At 48.1% G+C, this 26,597-nt stretch overlaps 1 protein-coding gene across 1 annotated transcript; it reads right to left on the minus strand.

Moving 5' to 3' along the window:
- Positions 1-737: 737 nt before the first annotated feature.
- Positions 738-26,213, minus strand: TSPAN33 (tetraspanin 33). Its single transcript, XM_064373597.1, has 8 exons — positions 25,847-26,213; positions 7,936-7,993; positions 7,149-7,276; positions 6,751-6,825; positions 4,812-4,907; positions 2,647-2,775; positions 1,994-2,155; positions 738-1,781 (listed from the first exon to the last, which is right to left on the minus strand). The coding sequence occupies exons 1-8, from the start codon at positions 25,946-25,948 to the stop codon at positions 1,680-1,682; spliced, it is 852 nt and encodes a 283-aa protein (XP_064229667.1). The 5' UTR covers positions 25,949-26,213; the 3' UTR covers positions 738-1,679.
- Between the last annotated feature and the right edge of the window lie 384 nt (positions 26,214-26,597).

The following is a 26,597-nucleotide window of genomic DNA, read 5'->3' on the forward strand; positions in this document are numbered from 1 at the left end:
GGGCAGGGAGCGAACTCACGGCTCTTTGTCCCCGCAGCGGTTCTGCGAGGCTTTCCCCCCGCCAGGCCGAGGCCCTGGTTTGAGCGCTCGATAGCGAGGTGCGGCGAGGAGCCTCCGGGAACGCTCGCTTTGCAAGCGGCTCGCACAGCTCCCAGTTCCTCCCGGACAGGGGAAGCAGGCGCGGGCCGGGGCCGCCGCGGGGGCGGGGACCACCCACGGAGCCCAGAGCCCCGCCCCGGACGCGCCCGCCCTGCCTGCCTCGCAGGCTCCTCCGGGCGCCAGGAGGCCTCGTGCACCACGCCGAGCGTCCTCGGAGTCCTCCCGCCAGCAGGCTCGGGGAGAAGGGCACGGAGGGCCCGCGGCGGGGGAAGAGAGGGTCTTCCTCTTCATCCTTCTCCCGGCCCCAGCGGAGTGCTCATTTCCCTCCTCCCCTATTCCCCTCTTGTTTTGGGTGGCAAATTAATTTATATCCATTTTAATACGAAAAAAACACATCAGCTTTTGGAATAAAATGATGTTCCTAGACTGGAACTGGGACTCTTTCGACCTAATTTAGAGCAGAGGGCGAGGCTGTGGGAGGGTGGCAGTGCCTCGCTGAAGGAGACGCGCGTGTGGCAGGCAGCAAGGCGGAGGCGTGTGGCGTTTAGGAGAGTCTCCAGTGCCCTCCTGGAGGCAGGGCCCTTCTACCCCTCCCCTTCCAGTTGCCAGAATGGAAAATTCATGGAGTCCAGCGTAGCCCAGGTCAACACGCTTTTATTGCCACTTCAGGCTCCCCCCGCGTCCCAGCAGGATTCCTGCCTCTTACCCTGTAAGAATACTGAGCTCCAGTGCAGGGGAATGGGGTGGGAGTGTTACCACTTCTCTGCACCCTGCCAAGTTAAAGAAAACCCCGCTTGCTGAAGACGGAGGGCCAGACAGGGAGGAACTCAAGGGCACGCATGGCTCAGTCCCACTTCTGACTGTAGAGTACAGGGACCAGGGTTCCACACTTTTTTTCGAAGGGGGTGGGGTGGGGAAGAATTTGGCTGCTGTAGTACCCCTTCCCTTGCTGCCATGTTTCCATGGAAATGAAGGCGGGACAGGATGTAGCTCACTCTGACTACCTGGGAGGATGGCTGGGCAGGCATTTGGTAAACATATCCCCCTCCACGCCTACCTAGCACTTAGGGCTGTCCCCAGTCGACCCCCAGGCAGGCTCCCCACTGCCTGCTCCACTCCCTTCTCTTCTGGAGCTGGTATCATGCCAGGTGGACTCCAGGCAGGGCTGCTAGTGCCACTCTCCACAGCCAGGTCTCACTGGCACGTTAAGATCTAAGTCTGTCCACCAAGCTCAGGAGCAGGGCTGATGGTGTTGCCTGGTGCAAAGGCAGCAGCAGGACCCCCAACGCTCTGTGCAACTGCTGTTTCCCAAACAAAACTGAAAACATAAACCCAAACACTTAAGGGTATAACTCTTGCACAGTGCTGAGGGAGAGGACGGGGGAGAGGAGGTGCATGCTCCTGAGACCGGAGCCACCTGTGCACCCTGCCTTCTGCCCATCTGGAGTTTCCGTCTTCCCACTGGGCTGTCACCGGCGGGGCTGGAATCCAAGTCTCCATTTGGGGCTGTTCTCAGCACCCGCTGCTGTTGGTTGATGAAGCTTGCCGGTTGCCATGGTGAGGAGGTGCAGGATGGATTGTCAGTACCATGGGTCAGCTCGGTGCTGCTGGTTATAGAGCTGTAGCTTGATCTGATCTTTGATCTGATTCACTAGGATCTGGGACAGCAGAATTCCCACCAGCTGGGAGAGGCAAGAAGGAATTGGGCCCTCAGCAATGAGTGATGGCCTTGTTTTCCCTGGCTCAATCTTCCCAGTGCGGTCAGCACTATCCCTTTCCCTACCCCTCAGCCATGTCAGTGCCTGACACCCTCGCTGATCCCCAGGTGCCTTCCCCAAAACAAAGGAGTCTTTACAGAGTATGTGGGACCCACAAGTCTCACAGGGTAAGTTACCTGGGGGATGGCCAGGCCTAGAGCCACACCACCAAGTAAGAAAAGGTTGCTGTGTATCCAGTTGACCAACTTGTCAATACAGCCATTGGTGTAGATGACTTTGCTAGCTTCCACGTAGTCAAAGGCCTGCATACCTTGGCCACACATAGTGTTGATCACTGCCTGGGGAAAGAGTTGAAAAGCCAATTAGGACTCCCATTCCCATTACTTTTTGTTTGGGGCCTTAGCTGATGGGCTTCTCACCCTTTCTAAACTCCTAAATGGTCAGAGAATATATGTGGAGGATGCTGGGTTGGAAGTTGCTAAATGCAGACTTCCCTTCCTCTGAAAGGTCAGGGTCCAAGTCTCTTTGCTCTGGGTGGCAGAATAATCTGTACAACAAACCCCCAAGACACAAGTTTACCTATGTAACAAACCTGCACAGGTACTGAATCTGACCTTAGAAGTTAAACCTGTCCCTTCTGAATTCCATGTGGGCTACAGGAGTGTGAGGTTAACAGAAGCATCAGATTGGGGTGAAGAAAGACACCTGACAGCTGTCCCACACAACTGATCAGTTAAGCTATAGGATGAGGATTCCCAGTAGCAGCTGCTCCCATCAGAAACGACTCAGCTGGCTGCCCAGGAAGAAATGAGGTGGGATGCTGGCTCACCTGGTCAGGGGTAGGCAAGCAACAGGAGTAAGGCACAGAGCAGCGCTCTCGGCTGGGGTTGTCTTCTGAGCAGTTGAAGTACATGTTCTGGGACCAGTCCTTGTAGGAAATCCCTCCACAGCAGCTAAACTGCAACAAAATCCACCAGAGGTTAAGACTCACCCACCCCTCACACTGAGGTGACCAGGGAAATTCTCAGAGCCACCAAAAGTCTATGGCATGCTTCCACTGGGAACTTTGTTTAAACACAGCCTTAAACTTTGAGCTCCAGCTTCCCAGTTGCCTTCACCTGAAGATATTCTCACTTCTTAATTTCTATTGCTTTGTATATCTTGTTATAAATTACCACTATGCTTGTTGGTATTACAGTTGTACATATATTTTGTTTTATATATTTGGCTATAATCTTCTTGAGAGAAGTTTCTGGCTTTGTAGGCAAATGGAAGTGTTCAAAAGTACAGGCTGAAATAATTAAAGGATCAGTGCTGAAAAACTTCCCTGAAAGATAGAGAAAACTACAGGAGAGGAATCTTCAATATTGTGAGTCCATCATTACTCCATGAGAGCAAACTGGATCTCAAAGTCAAGTGTCTATCACACCAGAGGAAGGGGAACTCAGGACTTGTCTCAAAAGCACTTTTACTTAAAAGTTAACTTTTTTATTTTTAATATTTATTTATTTATTTATTTTGTCACCAGGCTGCACTGCAGTGCAGTGGTGTAATCTTGACTCACTGCAATCTCAGCCAATTGAGGTAGGGTTCAAGCAATTCCCCTGCCTCAGCCTCCTGGATAGCTGGGACTACAGGTGTGCACCACCATAACTGGCTAATTTTTTGTGTTTTAGTAAAGACAGGGTTTTACCATGTTGGCCAGGCTGACCTCGTGATCCGCCCGCCTCGGCCTCCGAAAGTGCTGGGATTACAGGCATGAGCCACTACGCCTGGCCATATTTTTTACTTATTTATTTTTGAGACAGTGTCTCTGTCACCCGAGCTGAAGTGCAATGGCACAATCTTGGCTCACTGGAACCTCCACCTCCCATATTCAAGCTGTTCTCGTACCTCAGCCTCCCGAGTAGCTGGGACAATAGGTGTGCACCACCAAACCTGGCTACTTTTTGTATTTTTAGTTGAGATGGGGTTTCACCATGTTGGCCAGGCTAGTCTCAAACTCCTGACCTCAAATGATCTGCCTGCCTTGGACTCCCAAAGTGCTGGGATTACAGGCATAAGCCATCGTGCCTGGCCTAAATGTTAACTTTTGATTCATAGCAGCCTTGTTCACAATAGCCAAACAGTGGAAGCAACCCTTGTCTCCACTGGTGAATAAATGGATAAACAAAATGTGGCATATACATACAATGGAATATTATTCAGTCTTAAAAAGGAAATTGTGGCACATGCTACAACAGAGACGAAACTTGAAGACATGCTAAGTGAAATAAGCCACTCAAAAAAGGATTAATACCGTAAATCCACTCATTTGAGGTATCTAGAGTTGTCAAATTCAGACAAAAAGTAGAATAGTGGTTACTTGGGAAGAGGAAAATGCAGCATTAGTGTTTAATGGATACAGAGTTTCAAGAGAGGAAAATGAGGAGTTAGTGTTTGATGGATACAGAGTATCAGCTGGGGAAGATGAGCTCTGGAGATGGTGATGGTTGTACAACAATTGAAGATACTTCATGCCACGGTTCTGTATGCTTAAAAATGGTAAATTTTACACTGTGTAAATTTTATCACAATTTTTAAAATGTAGCTTTCTTTTTTTTTAGACTAGTCAAGTGCAGCAGTGAGAAGGGGGAAAGAGCAGAACAAGGAGTTAGATCTGTAGTTGACTGTGAACAATCAAGTCAGATAACTCACTACTTTCGGACCAGCCTAAAATGTCACTTTTGAAGAGGTCATATTTAAGAATCTGCTCAGTTCCTCATCCCCCTGTAGGTAACCACATATAATACAGTAGATTACTATATATACTGTTCTGTGTCTTTAAAAGTTATGTTTAAAGCACTCTGCTATGCATGCCTTCTTGCCAAACCCCTTCACAGAAGCCATTACCTGGCAGGTAACCAAGAACCCCACAGGCATAGAGGGTGAGGCATCTCTTGGGATGATGTTCACTTTTATCCGCAGTCACCCAGACCACTAGCTGACCCATACCTTTTTCTGGCCAAAATCAATGAGGTTCTGCAGATCCAAGTCATCTCGGTAGTGCACAATGGCGTTGTTGATGATCTCACTTACTTTCCCTCGAGCCTGCCGGAGACATGGGCAAGGAATCAGAACACAGGACTAATCCCTAACTTGCTCCTTCCTGCAAAAATAACAGTAGACAGGGATCATCCTTCTTTTTTTTTTTTTGAGAGATGGAATTTTGCTCTTGTTGTCCAGGCTGGAGTGCAATAGTGCGATCTCAGCTCACCACAACCTCCGCCTCCTGGGTTCAAGCGATTCTTCCTCAGCCTCCCAAGTAGCTGGAATTACAGGCATGCACCACCATGCCCAGCTAATTTTGTATTTTTAGTAGAGATGGGGTTTCTCCATGTTGGTCAGGCTGGTCTCGAACTCTGGACCTCAGGTGATCCGCCGCCTTGGCCTCCCAAAGTGCTGGGATTATAGGCGTGAGCCATCGTGCCTGGCCAGGGATCATCCTTTTTAACTGAGTTTGCCTTGAAGTCAGAATAGAGTCCCAATGGTGGAAAACAGCCATTTCCGTTCTAAAGCCTATCCATCCCAGGGCCCTCAGGTACCAGTGGGCAGCAGAAATGCTGGACCTGCTGTTGAAGCTTTTCAGAGACACATCAAGATATTCCAATGTGTATCTACCTCTGAATGCTATTATCACAAAATACTTGTTGACTGATGAAAACAAACTAATTTTTAATTTTTTAGCAGAAAGTAGCTTACTGAGCTGAGGCACTGCCCTCTAGTGGACATGAGATAATTACATCTCTTTAGACTCAAAACAGATCTATTTAACACATCATTTCAGGATCTTACTAAGCCAGGAGCACTAGGAAATTTGGAATTAACTCAGTGGCTCTCGATTTCATAATTTTCTTTTCTTTTTTTTTTTTTTGAGACAGAGTTTTGCTCTTGTTACCCAGACTGGCGTGTAGTGGTGCGATCTCAGCTCACTGCAACCTCTTCTCCTGGGTTCAAGCCATTCTTGTGCCTCAGCCTCCCAACACCCAGCTAATTTTTTTGGTGTTTTTTAGTAGAGACAGGATTTCGCCATGTTGGCCATGTAGGACTCGAACTCCTGACCTCAAGTGATCCGCCCACCTTGGCCTTCCAAAATGCTGGGATTACAGGCATGAGCCACCGTGCCCAGCCTGATTTCATAATTTTCTACCATGGTCCCTTCCTTCCTGCTCCACTACTTTTCTTAAATTTTCCTTCCATAGTCCTGTACTCTGCCCTTAGCAATCATCTGCCTTTTGGGAAATGCATTCTGGTTCTTAATTAAAAGGATTGTCACTGAATGGCAGACCACTTCCATATATGGCAAGCATTATTCACAATCTTGTCTTACGCCAAGCATGTTGGCACATGACTGTAATTTCAGATACTTAGGAGACGGAGGCAGGAGGATCACTGAAGCCCAGGAGTTCAAGGCCAGCCTGGGCAACCTAGTGAGACTCCCATCTCTTAAAAAACAAAAACACCAACCAAAAAAACAAAAGCAAAGACCAAACAAAACCCAAAACAAAATCTTGTTTTCTTTCCTCTTCTGTTTATCTCAATAAACAATTTTTAAAAGAAATAAAAGGCTCTTCATATTATCAGTGGTCCATTTGATTACTGAGTTTGATGCTGTCATTTGCCTTTAGAGTTTCTAAATTATTTTTTGTGTTTGTATAATTTACTTCCCTGTTAGCTTCTCAGACTGTCAGAGGAAAGCACCTTATGATTTTGAAATTCTCCTCAAATACGATGCGCTTACAGGCCATTCATTCATCCCTAATGAACCTTTCCACGGCTGATGTTTCTCAGGGGAAGGAGAGCTGTGGTTAATTAACCAGGCTAAACATGGGCAGGAACTTTCCTTCCTCCCTCTGGGCCACACCTGAAGAGGCCTCCCAGCTCCCAGTGTTACCTTGTCTGAGAAGACGAAGCCCAGGATCCCAGCGGCCAGCTGCAGCAGGAACACGGCGGTGAGGCAGAGGGAGAACTGCAGAGCAGCAGGAAGAGGAGGCGTCTGGGACCAGTCAGGGCAGCAGCACCCCCCGCCCAGGGCCATGGGGATGCTGGGAGCTGTCGGGCAATTCTCCCAGATGCCCCACACATGAGAAAGACAGCTGCCTCTAGGACACTGTCCTGGGGTGGCCACCATGTGCTGGGTCACCTGGGCTGAGCTCTGCACTGAGGAGTGAACAGCACAGGCCTGGGGTGGATGGGACGAGGAAACCAAAGGGCCGTAAGAATGGCACCAGGAGGCTAAGAGGCATGATGGGAAGGGGCCAGGGTCTTTCCAGAGGGGCCTTGACCACTCACCGTCTGCAGGAGGCAGATGTTCTCACGGAGGGACCCAATGCAGCCACAGAAGGTGAGCAGGAACATGAGGACACCCACCACGATCAGCAGGATGGCAGGGTCCACCGCCAGGCAGGCTAGGGCTGCTTCTGGGGAAGGAGCCAGCCCTCAGACTGAGGCTGGTGCCCACTGAGGAACCCATGGATGGGATGGGAGGGTGCCCCCAAACTGTTCTCCTTCCCCTGGTGGGGGAATCTCCAGTATGGTTGGATGAAGGCTAAGAGGAGGCAGTACCCCTGTCCCACGGGGAGAACCAAAAGGGCCCAGAAGGGTTGTGGCATTTAATTTGAGATACTAAAGAAATAAAAACCTTTATTCCTGGGCTTAAGAGAGGAGATGCTTTCACTCCAGAACAGAATCAGAATGGCATTAGGCTCACCAGCTTTACAGATTCTGTTTCCTGGAAACTTGTGTGGTAAAAGAGGAACAGTGATTGGGTTTCTCCAGGACAGAGCTAGGGAGGGGCTAAAGCCCTTGATGACTCCCTGCTTCCAGGGGCTTACCTTCTTTCTTAGACACTTCCTAAGCCTCAAATATAGATATATCCTGGAAAACTCAGAGGGGCTCAGGGAAATCCAGGTGAACTGGCATGGGGGGGGTCTGACACCTAAGTAGACCATGAAGATCTGGCTCCAGGGAGGCTGCCTTCTTTAGCCCCATAGCTTATGTGTGAGGGCCAGGCTGAAGGAGGCAGAGGGGAAAGGGGCATGGCACAAGGTGGGAGCAGGGAGGGAGAGCTCCAGCTCACCTGCATGCTTCATCAGTCGAGCGTAGACACCCACAGCCACCATCACCATGGAAATCACCTGTGGAGACGGGGAAAGAGCCAGAGCCTGAGACTCTGGAAACTAGAGAAACCAGAGATTCTGGAAACACAATTATGTTGTGAGGCAGCTATTATGCCCATTTTATGGATGAAGAAATTAAAGCAATCCAAGATTAATACTGAGCAATGATTAAGAATACGGGCTTCATTAAAAACGATGAATTCGCGTCCTTTGTAGGGACATGGATGAACCTGGAAACCATCATTCTTAGCAAACTGACACAAGAACACAAAATTGAACACCACATGTTCTCACTCATAGGCGGGTGTTGAACAATGAGAACACATGGACACAGGGAGGGGAGCACTACACACTGGGGTCTGTTGGGGGAAATAGGGGAGGGACAGTGAGGGGTTTGGAGTTGGGGAGAGATAGCAGGGGGAGAAATGCCACATATAGGTGAAGGGGAGGAAGGCAGCAAATCACACTGCCACGTATGCACCTATGCAACAATCTTGCATGTTCTTCACATGTACCCGAAAACCTAAAATGCAATAAAAAAATAAATAAAATAAATAAATAAATAAAAAAGAAAACAAAAAATAAAAAATAAAAAGAATACAGGCTTCATGGCCAGGTACAGTGGCTCACGCCTGTAATCCCAGCACTTTGGGAGGCTGAGGCGAGCAGATCACGAGGTCAGGAGATCGAGACCATCCTGGCCAACATGGTGAAACCCTGTCTCTACTAAAAATACAAAAATTAACTGGGTGTGGTGGCATATGCCTATAATCCCAGCTACTCGGGAGGCTGAGGCAGGAGAATCGCTTGAACCTGGGAGGTGGAGGTTGCAGTGAGCCGAGATCACACCACTGCACTCCAACCTGGTGACAGAGCGAGACTCCATCTCAAAAAGAAAAAAAAAAGAACATGGGCTTTAGTCTAGGCATTTTGGTAGGCCAAGGCAGGAGGATCAACTTGGGGCCAGGAGTTTGTGACCAGCTGGGACAACATAGTGAGAGCTCATCTCTAAAAAAAAAAAAAAAACAATTAGCTGGGTGCAGTGGTGTGCACCTGTAGTCCCAGCTACTCAAGAGGCTAAGGCAGGAGGATGGTTTGAGCACAGGAGAGCAAGCCTGCAGTGAGCTGTGACTGTGCCATGGCACTCCAGCCTGGGCAACAGAGTGAGAACTTGCCTCTAAAAAAGTAGGCTGGGTGCAGTGGTTCACGCCTGTAATCCCAGCACTTTGGGAGGTTGAGGAAGGTGGATCACCTGAGGTCAGGAGTTCAAGACCAGCCTGACCAACATGGTGAAACCCCTTCTCTACTAAATATACAAAATTAGCTGAGTGTCATGGTGCATGCCTGTAATCCCAGCTACTCGGGAGGCTGAGGCAGGAGAATCGCTTGAACCTGGGAGGTGAAGGTTGTGGTGAGCCGAGATTGTGCCATTGGACTCCAGCCTGGGCAACAAGAGCAAAACTCTGTCTCAAAAAAAAAATTAAAGTAAAAATTAAAAAGAACACGGGCTTTAGAGCAAGTCAAACTTGGGCGCACATAGGGCAAATTTCTGAGCCTCAGTTTCTGTATCTGAAGATAGGAAGTAAGAACAAACAATTGATAAGATTACTGAGAAGCAAATAATGCATGGAAAGCATTTAACACAATGCCTGACAATAAATGTTATCTATCATTATTAATAGTTAACTTGCCCAGGGTCACATAGAAATGGAAAAGTTTTGAATTTGAATCTATCTGCATCAAAGCATCAAAGAGCAGTTTTTTTTTTTTTTTGGAGACAGAATCTTGCTCTGTTGCCCAGGCTGGAGTGCAGTGATGCAATCTTGGCTCACTGCAATCTCTGCCTCCCGGGTTCAAGCAATTCTCCTGCCTCAGCCTCCCAAGTAGCTGGGACCACAGGCATGTGCCACCATGCCCGGCTAATTTTTTTTTTTTTTTTTAGTATTTTTAGTAGAGACAGGTTTCATCATGTTAGCCAGGTTGGTCTCGGTCTCCTGACCTCATGATCCACCTGCTTTGGCCTCCCAAAGTGCTGGGATTACAGGCGTGAGCCACTGCACCTGGCCTAAAGGGTAGGTTTTATACCTAAAGCAGGCCTGGGCGGTTGCATACTTCCAGCTTTCCAACCCTCTTAGAGGTCAACATCATGTCAAGTACAAAAAGAAAGTGTACTCTAATGTGAAGGACTGTGTGTGAGTGCGTGTGTGTAAGCACTGGAACTGCCTTGGCAAAGGAACCTTTATCTTCACAAACTCTGATTCCAGTGTGGAGGAACAGAGGGGAGTTTAGCTCTTCCAAATTTCCTGAGAGAAGAAACCCATCAGAGACTAATAGGAGACCCCAAAGGGGCTTTATCTGCCCCTACCCACCCCACAGGCCTCCAAGGGTGCAGGGCAGCCCCAGTGCGTATTTTCCTTGGCTACCCTTTCTTTGTGCCCAGTCTCCAGGCTGGTGCTAAGCAGCAGCTGGCTGTTGCCATGGCAACAGATGGGCCCAAGCTCTGGCAGCAGAGAGTTCTCAGCAGCAGGGACTTGACCAACTCAGTGGGGAAGGAGATGGCTGGCTAGACACCACTGTTCTGCAAGACAGAAAGCAGCTGGAAAGAGCCACCGTGGGGCTTTGGTGGGAGAAGGGAGCTGGGCCCCAAGAACAGGTAATAGGGTCAGATGAGTCCCTCAGTACAAAGACATTTTTCCCTGTAGGCCTCCTTGTTGAAGGTCCTCTGCCATCTGGCAGGGGAGGGCAGGTGCATTCAGCAGTAAATGGCAAACCATTATCTAAAACCAGCTCTTCCAGGACCCTTCTCTGCATGTATGTACAGCCTCCTTTTTTGGGGGATGGGGGAGCAGGGTCTCATATGCTATTGCTCAGACTGCAGTGCAGTGGCACAATCATAGCTCATTTCAGCCTTGACCTCCTGGGCTCAATTGATCCTCTCACCCTAGCCTCCCAAAGTGCTGGGATTACAGGTGTGAGTCACTGCACCTAGCCAGCCCCACTCTCTTCCCACTCCACATCATTTGACCATGCCTCTAACTCAGGGCCCAAAGTATTATTTGCCAGGCTTCATATTCTTTGTCTAGGAGGGAGGGAGCTGCTAGCAGAGGTGCAGGTGCCAGCTGGCGCTCTGTCCCACAGCAAGGCCAGGCTCAGGGAACATGGGGGGGCGGGCAGGGAAACTGTACGATAGAGATGCCAGTCACCCCCCAGGCAATGGTAGCCAGTCCTCCGCCAGAGTGAGCGAGCATCTCTGTCTGCCCTTTAAAGCCCACCACAGTCAATTACAGTTCTGAGTGTCATTTTATTGAACTATTAAAAAATGTGTATCCACTCCTGATTTCTGTTGCTCCCAGGCCTCTCATTATTTTTCATGTTAAATTTTCACCAGGTGTATAACTTTCCACAAAGATGGTCTCTGATTAGATTGTAGCACAGCTAAAACAAGAAAGTCCAAACAAGCACTATTCACAATAGCAAAAGCATGGAATCAACCTAAATGCCCACCAACGGTAGACTGGATAAAGAAAATGTGGGGCTGGGCCAGGCACGACAGCTCACAAGGCCAGGGATCTAGAGCCACAGATGCAGGTTACATTAAAATCAAGATTAGGGCTGGACATGGTGGCTCACACCTGTAATCCCAGCACTTTGGGAGGCTGAGGTCGGTGGATCACAAGGTCAGGAGTTTGAGACCAGCCTGGCCAACATGGTGAAACCCCATCTCTACTAAAAATACAAAAATTAGCAGGAAGTGGTGGCACACGCCTGTAGTCCCAGCTACTTGGGAGGCTGAGGCAGGAGAATCGCTTGAACCTGAGAGGCAGAGGTTGCAGTGAGCCGAGATCGTGCCACTGCATTCCAGCCTGGCAACAGAGCAAGACTCCGTCTTAAAGAAAAAAAAAAAGACAATGTGGTGCATCATATACATCATGGAATACTATGCAGCCATAAAAAACAATGAAATAATGTCCTTTGCAGCAACATGGATACAGCTGGAGGCCATTATCCTAGGCAGATTAACCCAGGAGCAGAAAACCGAATTCCGTGTGTTCTCACTTGTAAGTGGGAGCTAAACATTGAGTACACATGGACACATGTACTTGAGAGTGAAGGGTAGGAAGTGGGAGAGGATGGAAAACTACTTATGCTTATTACCTGGGTTCTGAAATATCACCCCTGTGACACCCAATTTACCTATATAACAAACCTGCACGTGTACCTCTGAACCTAAAATAAAAGGTGAAAAAATGGGCAAAATAAAGAGATGCCACGTATCGTAGAGTAAGTTAACTCTATTTATGAGCCTGTAATGACAGCAGTTGCTCTGTCTCTATCTATGGTAGGTACAATAACGTCCCCTCAAAGGTGGCCATGTCCTAATTCCTGGAACGTGAATGTGAATGTGAATGTGAATGTGTTACCTTACATGGCCAAAGGAACTTTGCAAATGTGATTAAGAATTTTGAGATAGGGAGATTATCCCTGAGGACTCAACACAATCATAAAAGACCTTCTAAGAAGGAGGCAAGAGGGCCAGAGTCAGAGAAGGAGATGACAGTGGAGGCAGAGGCTGACTGCTGTGTGCCATGGATCGTGGAATGCGGGCCATTTCTAAAAGCTGGAGCAGGTGAGGAGGCGAGTTCCTCCTAGCACTTCCTGAAGGAGTGCAGTGATTTTTAGTCCAGTGAGACCCGTTTGATTTTAGCCAGGTGAGACCCATTTTGGACTTCTGGTCACCAGAAATATAAGAAAATTAATTTGTGTTGTTTTAAGCCATTAAGTTTGTGGTCATTTGTTACAGCAGCAACAGGAAACTAATACACTATCCAAATCCAATTCATCCACTGCTATGCAGATGGTACATTGAGGACCTATAATTTATGTGTTATAAGGTAAAGGGACAAAAGCATTTAGAGCTGAAAGCATATGCTTAACTTTGGCTGCCAGTAGAATCGCCTGGGACTTAGGGTTATCGGGGAGAGGCTTAAAAAACTGCTAATGCCTAGGCTGCATCTGAAACCAAGTCAATCAGAATCTTTGGCATTGGGACCAACAGTATTTCTGAATGTGTTCTAGGTTATTCCAATGTGCAGACAATTTTGAGAACCTACAAGCCTAAAGAACAATCAGCCAGAGATCTAGAGCCATAGATGCAGGCTACATTAAAATCAAGATTAGGGCCGGGCATGATGGCTCATGCCTGTAATCCCAGCACTCTGAGAGGCTGAAGTGGATGGATCACAAGGTCAGGAGATCGAGACCATCCTAGCCAACATGGTGAAACCCCGTCTCTACTAAAAATACAAAAACTAGCTGGACACAGTGGCAGGTACCTGTAATCCCAGCTACTCAGGAGGCTGAGGCAGGAGAATAGCTTGACCAGGGAGGCGGAGGTTGCAGTGAGCCAAGATCACACCACTGCACTCTAGCCTGGCAAAAGAGAGAGACTCCATCTCACCAAAAGAAAAAAAAAAATCAAGATTAAGTCTTTAATTTTATTATTATACTTAATATGATCATTAATGATGTCCTCCCCTGAGCTCTCAAATTCTGTATTTCACAGCTTGACCTTGCCAACTCCCATTCCTGCCCCCACTTCCTACCCTGGATTCCTCAAAGTTACTGCCATTCCTAAGTCAGTGCTGCTGCTGTTAATGGCATCACATTTGAAGGTGACCAGAACTTTAGAAATGGGTTTGCCACTCACCTCTTTTTATAGATTAGGCCAAAAGAGTGGAGGTAACACTTAGCCAAGTGCAAATGGGTGCAGTGCAACATCTGGACTAAAGCCAACCTCCCAATCTCATTCTGGGACTCTTTCCACTATGTCAGTATTTTCTGTAAAATCCTTATAGCACCTCACAGTATCACGAATGACCTCCTTTCACATTGAAGATGCAGATAAAGACATTTATCTTCTTTGGATAGCTTTTCACATTCTGACTAGAATGAAGCCTGGCTGGAAACTTTTAAGAGTTAGATACAATTTTTAAAATGGCTGGGCCAGGTGCGGTGGCTCACACCTATAATCCCAACACTTTGGAAGGCCAAGGTGGGTGGATTACGAGGTCAAGAGTTTGAGACCAACCTGGCCAATACGGTGAAACCCCGTCTCTACTAAAAATATAAAAAATTAAAAAATAAATTGGCTGGGAGTGGTGATGGGTGCCTGTAGTCCCAGCTACTCAGAAGACTGAGGCAGGAGAATCGCTTGAACCCAGGAGGCGGAGGTTGCAGTGAGCGAGATTGTGTCACTGCACTCCAGCCTGGGTGACAAAGCGAGACTCTGTCTCAAAAAAAATAAAAATTAAAAAAATAAAAATAAAAATAACAAAAATAAAATGGCTGAGTATAGCTTTTTGTAAAATGTATGGTCCTGAAAAGCTGTCAGTCAAATTATATAAAATAATTTGCACACACCAGTACCATGATCCCTAATGTAAGGTGAGTGATCACCTCGTAATGAAAATAGCCATCCCCTGGGCTCCTTGGAGAAGTGGCTGATCCTAGGATGGAGGCAGGAAAGGCACAAGGTGAGCCTAGAGAATCTTGTAGTGCCCCAAAGAAAGGAAATGCTCACAAAGAAACAAAAATGAATCCCCCACATCACTACCCTCATCAATGTGAGCATCCCAAAGGGACACAGAAGCCAACTGAAAGCTCCCAATGGCCAAGGCTAGAACAATTTGAGCATCAAAATAAAGAAGTATTGAATTATTACCCAAAATATAAAATACATGTCTGTGGGCCCATACTGATATAAATAAATGACTTATTGGAGAATAGTGGAGAAAAGACACATCTCCCATGTAGAAGAATTTCAAATAATCCACGTAGGAACTCCATCCTCAAGGAGGTAGAGCTTAACTCCTTACTCCTTCAGTGCAGACTGTGCACAGTGACTTTCTTCCAAAGAGCACAGTGTAACATGGGGGATAGGCTAACTCTAAGTGGAGGAACCTGATAAACACTACTTTATCCAGGCAATCGAGGCCAACATCCACGAGGATCATGTTGCCGAATCAATGCTATGATATGATGTGATGAAAATGGCACTTTACTTCTGTGATCTTCCTCCCAAAATCCATAACCCCAGTATTATAATGATAAGAAAAACAGAAGGCAGGTTCCAAGAAAGAGATATTCTACAGAATATTTGACCAGCACTCCTCAAAACTGTCAACGTCATCGAAAACAAGGTAAGTCTAGGAAACCGTCAGAGCCAAGAGGAACCTAAGGAGACATGACAACTAAATGTAATGTAGGGCAGAAGGTGATGGCTCACACCTGTAATCCCAGAACTTTGGAAGGTTGAGGTGGGAGGATGGTTTGAGCCCAGGAGTTTGAGACCAGCCTAGGCAACATAGTAAAACCTCATCTCTACAAAAAATAAAATAAAAATCATCTGGGCATGATGGTGCGCCCCTGTAGTCCCAGCTACTTGGGAGGCTAAGGTGGGAGGATTGCTCGAGCCCAGGAGGTCAAGGCTGCAGTGAGCCATGATCGTGCCACTGTATTCCAGCCTGGGCAACACAGCAAGACTCTGTCTCAAAAGAAAGAAAGAAAGAAAACAGTAATGTAGTATCCTGAATAGGATTCTGGAACAGAAAGATAGTAAATAAAAATGAAAAAAAACCCAATGAAGTGTAGACCATAATGATAATGCTATTAATTGCAAAAAATGTATCATATTAATGTGTTAGTAACAGGGAAAACTGAGTATGGGACATATAGGAACTCTCAATATCTTAAAATGTTTTTAATTGAGATATGTAAATTATACATATTTATGGGGTACATGTGATATTTAGATACACGTGTACAAAGTGTAATGATCAAATCAGGGTATTTGGAACAGCCATCACCTTGAACATTTATCATTTCTTTGTGTTAGGAACATTTTTAATCTATTTTGAAAAATACAATATATTGTTGTTAACTATAGTCACCCTGCTGTGCTGTTGAATGAGAACTTATTCCTTCCATGTAACCATATGTCCGTACCTATGAACCAGACTCTTTATCTTTCTGCCCCTGGATCCCAGCCTCTGGTAATTATCATTCTATTCTCTACCTCTATGAGTTTCACTTTTTTAGCTGTCAAATATGAGTGAGAACATGCAATAGTTGTCTTTGTGTGCCCAGCTTATTTCACTTAACATAATGACCTCCAGTTCCATCTATGTTGTGAATAACAGGATTCATTCTTTTTTTAATGGATGAATAATATCCCATTATGTATAGGAACCATATTTTCTGTATCCATTCATTTGTACATGGACACTTAAGGTGATTCCATCTCTTGGCTATTGTGAATAGTGCTGCAGTAACATAGGAGTGCAGATGTCTCTTCAACAGATTCTTTTCCTTTGGATAAACAGTAGTGGGATTGCTGGATTGTCCAGTATTTCTATTTTTGGAGAAATGTCCATATCTGTACTATCTTCTTAATTTTTCTGTTAGAAGAAAACTGTTCTTAAAAAAGTCTATTAACCTCCCACCCAATTTGTTAGTGTGTGTGTGTGTATATATATATATACACACACACATATATATTTTGAGAGGGAGTTTAAAAAGAAAAAAAGAAAAACAAAACAAAAACAAAGAAAATTTAAAAAGAAATAAGACCAAAAAAAAAAAAAAAGAAGAAAGAAAGAAAATCAAAACAAAAACAAAGAGATGGAGTTTTGCTTTTGTTGCCCAGGCTGGAGTGGAATGGCACAATCTCTGCTCACTGCAACCTCCGCCTCTCAGGTTCAAGCGATTCTCCTGCCTTAGCCTCCCAAGAGGCTGGGATTACAGACATGTGCCACCATACTCTGCTAATTTTGTATTTTTAGTAGAGATGGGGTTTCACCATGTTGGCCAGACTGGTTTTGAACTTCTGACCTCAGGTGACCCGCCTGCCTCAGCCTCCCAAAATGCTGGGATCACAGGCATGAACCACTGAGCCCAGCCTACACATTTTTTAATATCAGATTTTCATAAAATAGGGTTCACTTGCATACAGTTTTACAAACTTTAATCTGAGTGATTCCCCATCAATCACACCAAAACTTAAGGCAGTGGATCTTCCCCTCCAGCCCCCCAACAGACAAGGTCTCACTCTTGTGTTGCTCAGGAGGGCAGTGGCACAATCATATCTCATTGCAGCCTCGACCTCTTGGGCTCAAGAGACTCTCCTGCCTCAGCCTCCTGAGTATAGGCACATGTTACCATGCTTACCTAATTGTACAAGTTTTTGTAGAGATAGGACCTTGCTAGGTTGCCCAGGCTGGTCTTGAACTCCTGGCCTATGGTGATCTTCCTACATTGGTCTCCCAAAGTGCTGGGATTATTAACACTCACCCCCTCATCATAGGCATGAGCCACCATGCTTGGCTAAGGTAGTAAATCTTAAAACTGTTCAAGTGACAGAGCACTGGGAAATCACAGTGCTCCGTTGGTGTACATTACAGATTTTGCCATATTATTCTTTTTTTTTAAATTTTTTTGAGGCAGGGTCTTGCTCTGTCACCCAGTGGCACAATCATGGCTCACTGTAGCCTTGACCTCCTGGGCTCAAGCAATCCTCCTGCCTCAGCCTCCTGAATAGCTGGGACTACAGGCACATGGAACCATACTGGGCTAATTTTTTAGTTTTTTTGTAGAGACAGGGTTTCACCATATTGCCCAGGCTGGTCTCAAACTCCTGGGTTCAAGTGATCCACCCGCCATGGCCTCCCAAAGTGCTGGGATTGCAAGCATGAGCCACTGCGCCTGACCTCTTTTTAAAACTTTAATACACTATTACTGTGACCTAATTTACGGTCCATATGTAAGTTTCCCCAATTATCCCCCAAATGTCCTTACGAAGAACCTTGTTGTTTTTTTGTTTCTTATCCAGGATCCAATCAAGGATCACCCATTTAGAGATTAAATCTCCTTTAGCCTGGAACAGTCTCTTGGCTTTAATTCTTTTCTCTTTAATTTTCTTCCTTTGTTTTTGGTCTTTAAGACACTGACTTTAAAATTTATGGTAAAATACATGTGACACAAAATGTACCATTTTAGCCCTTTTATAGTATACAGTTCAGTGGCCTTCAGTACATTCACCTGGTTGTGCAATCATCACCACAATCAGGGTGCAGTGCTTTTTTCATCACCCCAAATAGAAACCTGTACCCACAAAACAGTCACTCCCCATTCCCACCGCCCCCAGCTCCTGGTAACCACAGATCTGCTTTCGGTCTCTATGGATTTGCCTATTCTGGACATTTTCTGTCACTGGAATCACATACTATGTGGCCCTCTGTGTCTGGCTTCTTTTACTTAGCAGAATATTTTCAGGGTTCATCCATGTTGTAGCATGTGTTACAACTTCATTTCTTGTTTTTCTTTTTTTTTGTTTTGTTTTTTGAGACGGAGTCTCACTCTGTTGCCTAGGCTGGAGTGCAGTGGTACGATCTCAGCTCACTGCAACTTCCACTTCCCAGGTTCATGCAATTCTTGTGCCTCAGCCTCCCGAGTAGCTGTGATTACAGGTGCCTGCCACCACATCCAACTAATTTTGGTATTTTTAGTAGAGAGGTGGTTTCACCATGTTGGCCAGGCTGGTCTTGAACTCCTGACCTCAAGTGATCCGCCCACCATGGCCTCCCAAAGTGCTGGGATTACAGGCATGGGCCACTGCACCCCGCCAACTTCATTTCCTTTTATCACTGAATCATACTTGGTCGTGTGACTATAACACAATTGTTTATCCATTCCTCCATTGGTGGATGTTTGCATCGTTTCTACCTTTTGGCTGTTGTGGATAGTAGTGCTGTGAACACTTGTGTACAAGGTCTTGTGTGAATACCTGTTTTCAACGTTTTCTATACCTAGGAATTGCTGGGTCATATGGTAATTCTATGTTTAATTTTTTTTTTTCTTTTTTTAGGTGGAATTTCGCACTGTCACCAGGCTGGAGTGCAGTGGCGCCATCTCAGCTCATTGCAACCTCCACCTCCTGGTTCAAGTGATTCTCCTACCTCAGCCTCCTGAGTAGCTGGGATTACAGGTGCGTGCCACCATGCCCAGCTAATTTTTTTATTTTTAGTAGAGACAGGGTTTCACCATGTTGGCCAAGATGGTCTTGATCTGTTGACCTTGTGATACACCTGCCTGGGCCTCCCAAAGTGCTGGGATTACAGGCGTGAGCCACTGCACTCAACCAACACTGACATTGTTTGTGTCTTGGCCAACTGTTTTGCAGAATGTCCCTCGATTTGGATTTATTTGGTTATTTCCTCATAGTTAGGTTCAGATTATACATTTTTGACAGGAATATTACATAGATACTGCTGTGTCCATCTCACTGTATCACGTGAGGAGGCAAAACCCATTAATTTTTATTACAGAAATAAGGAACAATTTTACTAAGAGATGTGGCTGCTGGACACATGTCTCATAAAACAATGCAGGCAATATTCTAAATAAATAGTTTCCTACTTTTCCATAATAGTTGCTACTTGTCCTCTTTCGTTTGCCTTTTGTTAGCACCTGCAGGCAGATAAGCAGCTGCAGGTACTAATGTTCATGGAGAAAGGAGAAAATGAAGAAAATTCTCTTATCTTGACTTTTTTCTTGCAAATTGGGAAAAAAGAGTCATGATTTGATGATTAAGAGGAAAAACCCTTATTCTAGCCCAGAGGACAGTACTTCAGGGCCATCAGTAATAAGAAGGGAAGGTTGCGGGACCTCAACTTGAGTTCCTGACCAAAGGTTTTCTCCTGGCTCTTATGCCCAAATGCCAATAACTACAGGCAAATTAGCTCCCAGAGTCCATCTCTACTGGATTACATTTAAGACCAAGGTAGGGCAGGGCATGGTGGCTCACGCCTGTAATCCTACCACTTTGGGAGGCTGAAGGGGGAAGATAGCTTGAGGCCAGGATTTGAAGACCAGCCTAGGCAACATGGTGAGACCAGTCTCTAAAAAAAAAAATTAGCTGGGGGTGGTGACGCATGCCTGTAGTCTGAGCTACTCAACGGGGTGAGGTCGGAGGATTGCTTGAGCCCAGGCAGTCGAGGCTGTAGTGAGCTGTGATCCCATCACTGCATTCCAGCCTGGGTTAAAGAGCAAGACCATGTCTCTAAAACAAACAAATGAACAAATAAATACATAAATAAAAATTTTAAAAGACTGAGGTGGTTTGACAAGCCTTGAGGAGCAGAGCTAGGGAAGGCCCCCGGAGACAACAGTGGGGCTCTGTTCCGGGGATAGACAGGAAATTTCTCCACAAAGTAAAAAATATTGAGCCACTAATAATGATTGTCTCCTGCTTAGCTTTTGTTCTTTTCTCTTTAATTTTCTTCCTTTGTTTTTTGTCTTCCTTCGTTATGATGGGAATGTGAGCAAGGGGGCTGAGCAAAGGCTGGCCCTTCCCTAACTCAGTCCCGGTCTGCTTACCACCCTCTTTCCTCCTCCCTGGAGGAGCACTCAGCCTCACTCACCACATCCACCCCCAGCAGGTGACCTCTAGGAGCATTTACAGGGATGGTGGTGGCAGTACCTTTTGTTGAGTGCTAAGGACCAGGTGCTGGGCTAAACACTGTCTCCTTTAATTCTGACCACAAACCCAAGAGGTTGTTAGGATCTCATTCTATAGAGCTGCTGTTCAGAGAGTTCCAGTAACTTTCCCCACTTTGCTTGGCTAGCGCGTGGCTGAAGTGGGACTGGAACCTAGGTCTTGATGACCCAAAGCCTTATGAGCTCAGCCACTTGGCTGCCTTCCTATCTCTGCCTCCCAGCGCCCCCGGAATCTTGCGTGTTCACCTCAGCCATCATGGGAGGTGGGAAGCAGCTGCCTGTGGTTCCCTTTGGGGAGTAGCTGATAATCTCCAAATGGGCTGGGGCTCAGGCAGGGGAAGGAAGATAGCAGCTGGCAGGGGGTGGGGGGTGGGGGGACAGGGTGCCAGCAGGTCCCAGAAGGTGGCTCAGAGGGAAGTCTTTGGAACAGCACTCTGAAAAGGGAAGGTACAGTGTTGGCACAAGGAGGCCCCCTGCCGGCGCAGCCTCCAGGGAAAGCCCTAGCCTTGTCTGTCTTCCACAGTCCAAAGTCCAGGCTGCAAGAAGCGCTGGAGCCCCACTGTCTCAGGGTCCACGCATCCTCCGTAGAATCTCTTTCCCTCCTCTTTTGAAGGTGATGGTGGGGACAGCTGAAGGTAGAGTGGTTCCCTGCGTGGCAATCAAAACTCTGTTTCTGCTCAGAGGGAAGTGGGCAAGGCAGTGGTCTCTACCTCTGGTTTCTCAGTCCTCCCTCCCCTTATATCTGGATGAAATCAAGGAACTTTCAGCCTGCTGGTCTCAGAGCAGGGCCACCTCTCTCCCTGCCCACGGTCTTTCTGTGGTCCCCATGGTGCTGCTGTCCTGGGTGTCTGAGGTGGCAGCTGTCCATGTGAGGCTGGCTCTCAGCACTCTCCCTCTGGATTGGGAGGCACTGTCCCTCTGGAGTGGAGGAGTCCACAGGGCTCCTTCCACACCAATGTCTGGGGCCAGGCCTTGGCATTTCCTCAGGCGATGGCTGGCTTAGTTCTTCGGAGGTTAAGAAAGAGTAAGGGAGGTCTGCAAGGGATCGCAGTAAATAAACATTCCAACTCACAGCCCTGGAGGGACTGGCCCAGCACTAGTATCCTACCAAGATCTGAAAGGCACTCTGTGTTTTCTTTTCTTCTTTTTAAAGGCTGCTTGAACTCTAAGGTTTTCTACTTGGTACGAGGCAAACAGAACTTCTTGGGAGTTAAGGAGGTGTGCATGTGACCTGCATAGCAAAGCAGATGGTTCTCATCTTCATTTCCCATATTTTGTAATTTTTGTTGTTTTTATAAAAAGCATCTAACTACCCTCAGTTATTGAAGCCAGCCAAGTCTATGGGGAAGACAGGGGAGAGGAAGGTGGTAGACTCTGCCTCTTAGTGTATTTGGAAGTATAGGAGGAAGGGATTGGATGGGAGGAAAGGATCGGATGGCAGAAAGGGCTTCTGTCACTTAGAAGAGGTTTTTGCCTAGCTTGACGCCTGGTTACTTCCTCATGGTTTTTGAGCCGGGCAAAAAGAGATGGTGCTGTGAGTGGTCTGGGGTGATTCTGAGTGTCCAAGGACTCCAAAACAGTAGTCCTGGATGGGAGAGTGGATTTCTTGAAGAAGATGCCCCACCAGTGGCTTGGAGCAGCCTAGGGAAGACCTGGACAGGGGTCCATATATACGGCAGTGGAAGTGAGAAAATCCAGACACTGTAGACGTAAGTATACATGGCTCTGAGGAGGGGATGGCTGCCATGTTTCTGACCTGGCTTGAGGGAGGGGTTGCCAGGCCACCAGACCCATCACAGAGGAGAACACAGTTGGGTACCTCATCACCAAGCGTGCTCAAAGACCCCAGGTTGAGCCGCAACTTGACAGGCCAGTGTCCATAAGGGAGGGAGGACAGGCATCATGCCTCTATCCCATGGGGTTTGCTCTCTTACTCCCCATCCAATTAACATTCAATAAATGCCCAAATTCTGCCAAACGCAGCTGGGCACCAGGAATCCAGAAGTGAATAGCGCTGTGCCCACCCTTGAGAGCCCAAATTCTAGAGAGGGAGATGGAGAAATGAACACAATTGCAGCCCAGGTAAGGGATGTGACAATCGAAGTATACAGAAGGTGCCATGGGAGCCCCAAGGCATGGCTGCCAAGGAAGCCGGGGCTGAGACACAGGGGCTAGAGGTCTGAGCTTCTGGGCTCTGCCTAACTCAAAAGCCAGCCAACTGCTGCCCTGAGTGGGAGAAGGACCAGTGAGGAAGGAGGTGGGCGGCACCAAATATTCCTGACAACACATGGCCAAGCTGATAAAGCACGCACCCTCTGCACAGAGCTGTCCTGCAGAGGGAGGTGAGGAGAGGCAGCTGCTCTGTAATCACCCTACCTGATACAAATACAACATCTCGGATCTTAGAGCAACTACTCCAGGCCATGGAATCCCAACAGTCAGTAACCCAGCAACACAATTTTGGGAAGAAAATCAGAACTCCCAGGTCAAAGGGGAAGTGAGATTTGAAACACAAACAGTACGAACGGATCCCAGTCCCCAAAAATCCATTAGCTTTCTGAGTCAGACTCCAAATGCCCCAAGAGTCAGGGCTTCTAGAGCAACAGCAGAGGTGGCCACCATCACCACCAGCACCACTGAGTGTGAGCCCAGAGGATGCCAGACACCTTCCTAGTGGGTTCCAGGCATAGACACAAACGCCACTGCCACAGCGCAACTCCAGAAGCTGGCCAGAGCATGCACTCTACTCGCAAAGGGTGTGGGCTGACCATCATCTCATCCATAGGTGCTTCCCGGGCAGAAGAGGGGAATTTGATTAGGATGGTGGAAGTCTGCAAAAAAGAAAGCATGGGAACCAGTGTCTGTAGAGGGCTAGGAAGAAAGATGGCCCCCTGATCTGGGGAAGCAGGCTTTTCTCCCCAGCGGCCCTTGTATGGAATATACCTGTGCAGCACTGGGTTTGGGGGAGAAGGGACATTCAATAACACCGGTAAAGTACTGTCCCTTAGGAAGGGCAGTCAGGACACAGGGAGAGTCATCCTTCGATCCAGCTCCAGGTCTTAAAGAAAGAAAACAGTCCCCAAAATGATTCATTCATCTTTAAATAGTTCACTGAGGCAGAAATCTTTTCTCCTTTAGAGGAGAAAGATTAAGGTCAGAGGGATGGATACATTGGCTTAGGGTCACACAGTAAGTTGGTGCCAAAATGACGCTGGGCCTGTTGTCCTTCAGTGTGCTATTTCTAGAGCCTCTGATTTTTATGAGTCTACTGTAGGGCCAAGACGGGGTTCTATTCTAATTTGGGGTGGTGCTAGCGTGGCTAGCCAGGTCTTGTGACCTTGAATGAAGCATTTTTACCAAGGTAAATGGGTCTGTGGAGCCAAACTCTCTCCTGGCTGAGATCTCTCAAAGACATTTGTCTGCTAAAAGGAGGGTAGGGAAGCTCGAAAAAAAAGATGACCAGAACACAAGTGTAACAGATGCACCCAGCTGTTGTCACTGGTGAGCACAGACAAGGGTGGGGTGCCGATGGCTCCAAGGGAGATAGTCTTGGCAGATAAAGGAGGCCAGAGTGACGACCTAAAGTCCCTCAGATGCTAGTGCTGACTCCAAGGATGGCATGTCACTGGCCTTTCACACTCAGTGAGCACCGAGGAGACTTGACTGATGCTTGCCCCTAGGTGGGGAGTCCCTTAGAACATCCCCCAGCACTGGCAGAGTGGTAAGGGATTTTCTTCTGTTCTTCCCTAACCTCCAGCTGAAGCAGAACGTAGACCATGGGAACTTGGGTTGACTGGTAAACTACTAATACTGCCAATACCCCAGCTGCAGCAGCAGCCATCCGCGCCGAGGACTTCCCCCAGAGGCACTGTGGTTCAGTAGAAAGGTCACCAGACCAAGCCTGCTAACCAGCTGTTGGACCTTGGACAAAAGGTTTAACATCTCTGTGCTTTCATTTTCTACATTTTATGTACATAAACGCAGATGCTGGACAAGATGTCTTCTAAAAATTTTTTCCAGTTCTAAAACTGAGCATTTGATAGGAGCCCAAGTTTCATTTTCCCCAGGAGTATGATGGCTGAGTGCGCTGTCATCGCCACCCTCTGAGGTTTCTCTCATTTGTCCCAACAGGCCAGCACTTACGTGCTTTGTGTCTGCACTTCACCCCACGGGCCTTGTGAAACCCTTCCAGCAAATGGCTTAGATGTCTGTTCTGCTCCCTCCGCTAGGAAACATATTTTAGACTCAGTTCTTCCCTCCTGCAAGTCTGAACTTTAGGTCTCCTTCTGAAGTGGGCAAGGATGGTGGGCTCCAGGAGCAGCAGCTCTGGTGTGGTAGGAGCCAGAAGAGGAGGTGAATGAGGGAAGGACGCCCCTATGTTCTCACATCCCAGGACCTCCAGGACTCTGGCCACAAAACAGGGTCAAGCTAGCATTGCATGATCTGGTTCAGCTTAATTCTCAGCTTCAGCAGTCTTTCTGCCATCCCTGATCACACTGGGTTGGATTTGTGGGGGAGGGAGCTAAGGCCTGCAGACATGGACATACATGCTTAGGTTGGTCGAGTCAACAATGAATGGCAGAGTGGGATAGGAATCCAGGTGTCCAGAGTCCCAACCCATTACTTTTTCCACCTCCCCTGCTCCAACCAGAAGATTCTGAAAAGACCCCTGGCTTTCCAGCCCAACACAAGGTCCTGTTTAAAGATGCTGGTGACTGTCAGGTTCCAGGGGTGAAGTCTGGTCCTGAGAAGGTTGGTGGGGAGGGGTACAAAGTTTGGGGCAGTGCTGGGATAGGAAAGACATCTGAACCTGAAGGCCAGACTTTGGGGGAGTCGGTGGTGGGTGGGGGTAGATGAGGCCTGCAAAAGGAAGAGATGACGCCCATAACGCATCCTCTCTGAGGTGGTGGGGAGAGAGGTTTGGGTTTTTCCTTCCTCTTCTTTCTTTGCCAGCTGGGCCTCTACCACCAGGCCTGAAAGTTACCCCCCCACCCCCGACCCCCATCATAAATGTGCCAGTGGGTTTGCCTTGGGCCAACAGGCTCCCTCAAACCCAGCTTTCTAGCCTGGCACAGACCCTCCTCCGAAGCCCGGAGAATACCCATCAGTCTTCACTGATTCCCTGGCATACCCTCCTCCCTCCAACGCCCCCTGCAGACGAGGCGCCCGGGTGCCGTCCCCTCCCCAGGATGAATTCCCCCAAAGTGCCGTTAGCCCAGAAAACTCGGCAGTGAGGATCCCGCGGGCTGGCACCCCGAGCCGCCCCTCCGCCCCGCGGGGGGACGCCGCCGCCCAAGTGCCCTCGACACCGAGACTCACCCAGAAGAGCATGTTGAAGAAGAAGAGCAGGTATTTCACCAGCGGGCTGACGAAGGAGAACTCCTCCCCGGAGGCTGCCGGCGCCCCAGGTCTCCGCGCCATGGCCCCGCCGCCGCCGCCCCCGGGGGCCTATCTCCCAGCGGCCGCCGACCGGCCTGTGCGCCCCGCGCCCGGGGGCATGAGGCGCGCCGCGCAGGTGCCCGGCCGGCGGGGGAGCTGCGCCGCGGCGGGAGGCGCCCGAGCCGGGGGGCCGGGAGCGGCGCGGGCTGGCGAACCGCGCCTGGAGCCGCCGGAGCCGCGGTGGGCAGCGCAAGCGGCCGAGACTCCGCCGCGGCCGCAGGACCAGCCCGGCCAGCCCGGCGCCCAGGAAACCCGGCCCGCCCCCGGCCGCCCATTGGCGCGGCGGCTGGAGCCCGACTTCCCATTGGCTCATGGCTGATGTCACTAAGTATCCAGACATCCCTCTCCACCGAGAGTCGGGGGAGACACCTGTTCTGTGAGGGACAACTTGTTAAAGGGTCAGCGGTTCTGCCTCCCCTCTTCCCCGAAGGGAAAGCATTCAGGCTGCAGCTGCTCAAAGGAATAAGAATGAGGAGAAGGAATGCACCGTGCATCCCACACCCACGTCCTCTGTCCAGTTGCTGTGCACATATGCAAACACACATACATTAAAATCAACAAGTATGCACACCGTGTGTTGAGCAATGCGCCGAAAGCTCTGGGAACACGAGAGAACAGAAACAATCCCCGG

This window comes from Aotus nancymaae, unplaced genomic scaffold (assembly GCF_030222135.1).
Source record: "Aotus nancymaae isolate 86718 unplaced genomic scaffold, 86718_ANA_hifiasm-v0.15.2.pri h1tg000002l, whole genome shotgun sequence".
Lineage (NCBI taxonomy): Eukaryota > Metazoa > Chordata > Mammalia > Primates > Aotidae > Aotus > Aotus nancymaae.

Excerpts from the sequence above, each read along its gene's own strand:
- TSPAN33 (XM_064373597.1), bottom strand. The coding sequence starts at position 25,948 with ATGGCGCGGAGACCTGGGGCGCCGGCAGCCTCCGGGGAGGAGTTCTCC. Across the intron at positions 7,994-25,846 it reads TCTTCAACATGCTCTTCTGG|GTGATTTCCATGGTGATGGT; the intron begins GTGAGTCTCGGT and ends CCGTCTCCACAG. Across the intron at positions 1,782-1,993 it reads TAGGCCTGGCCATCCCCCAG|CTGGTGGGAATTCTGCTGTC; the intron begins GTAACTTACCCT and ends TGCCTCTCCCAG.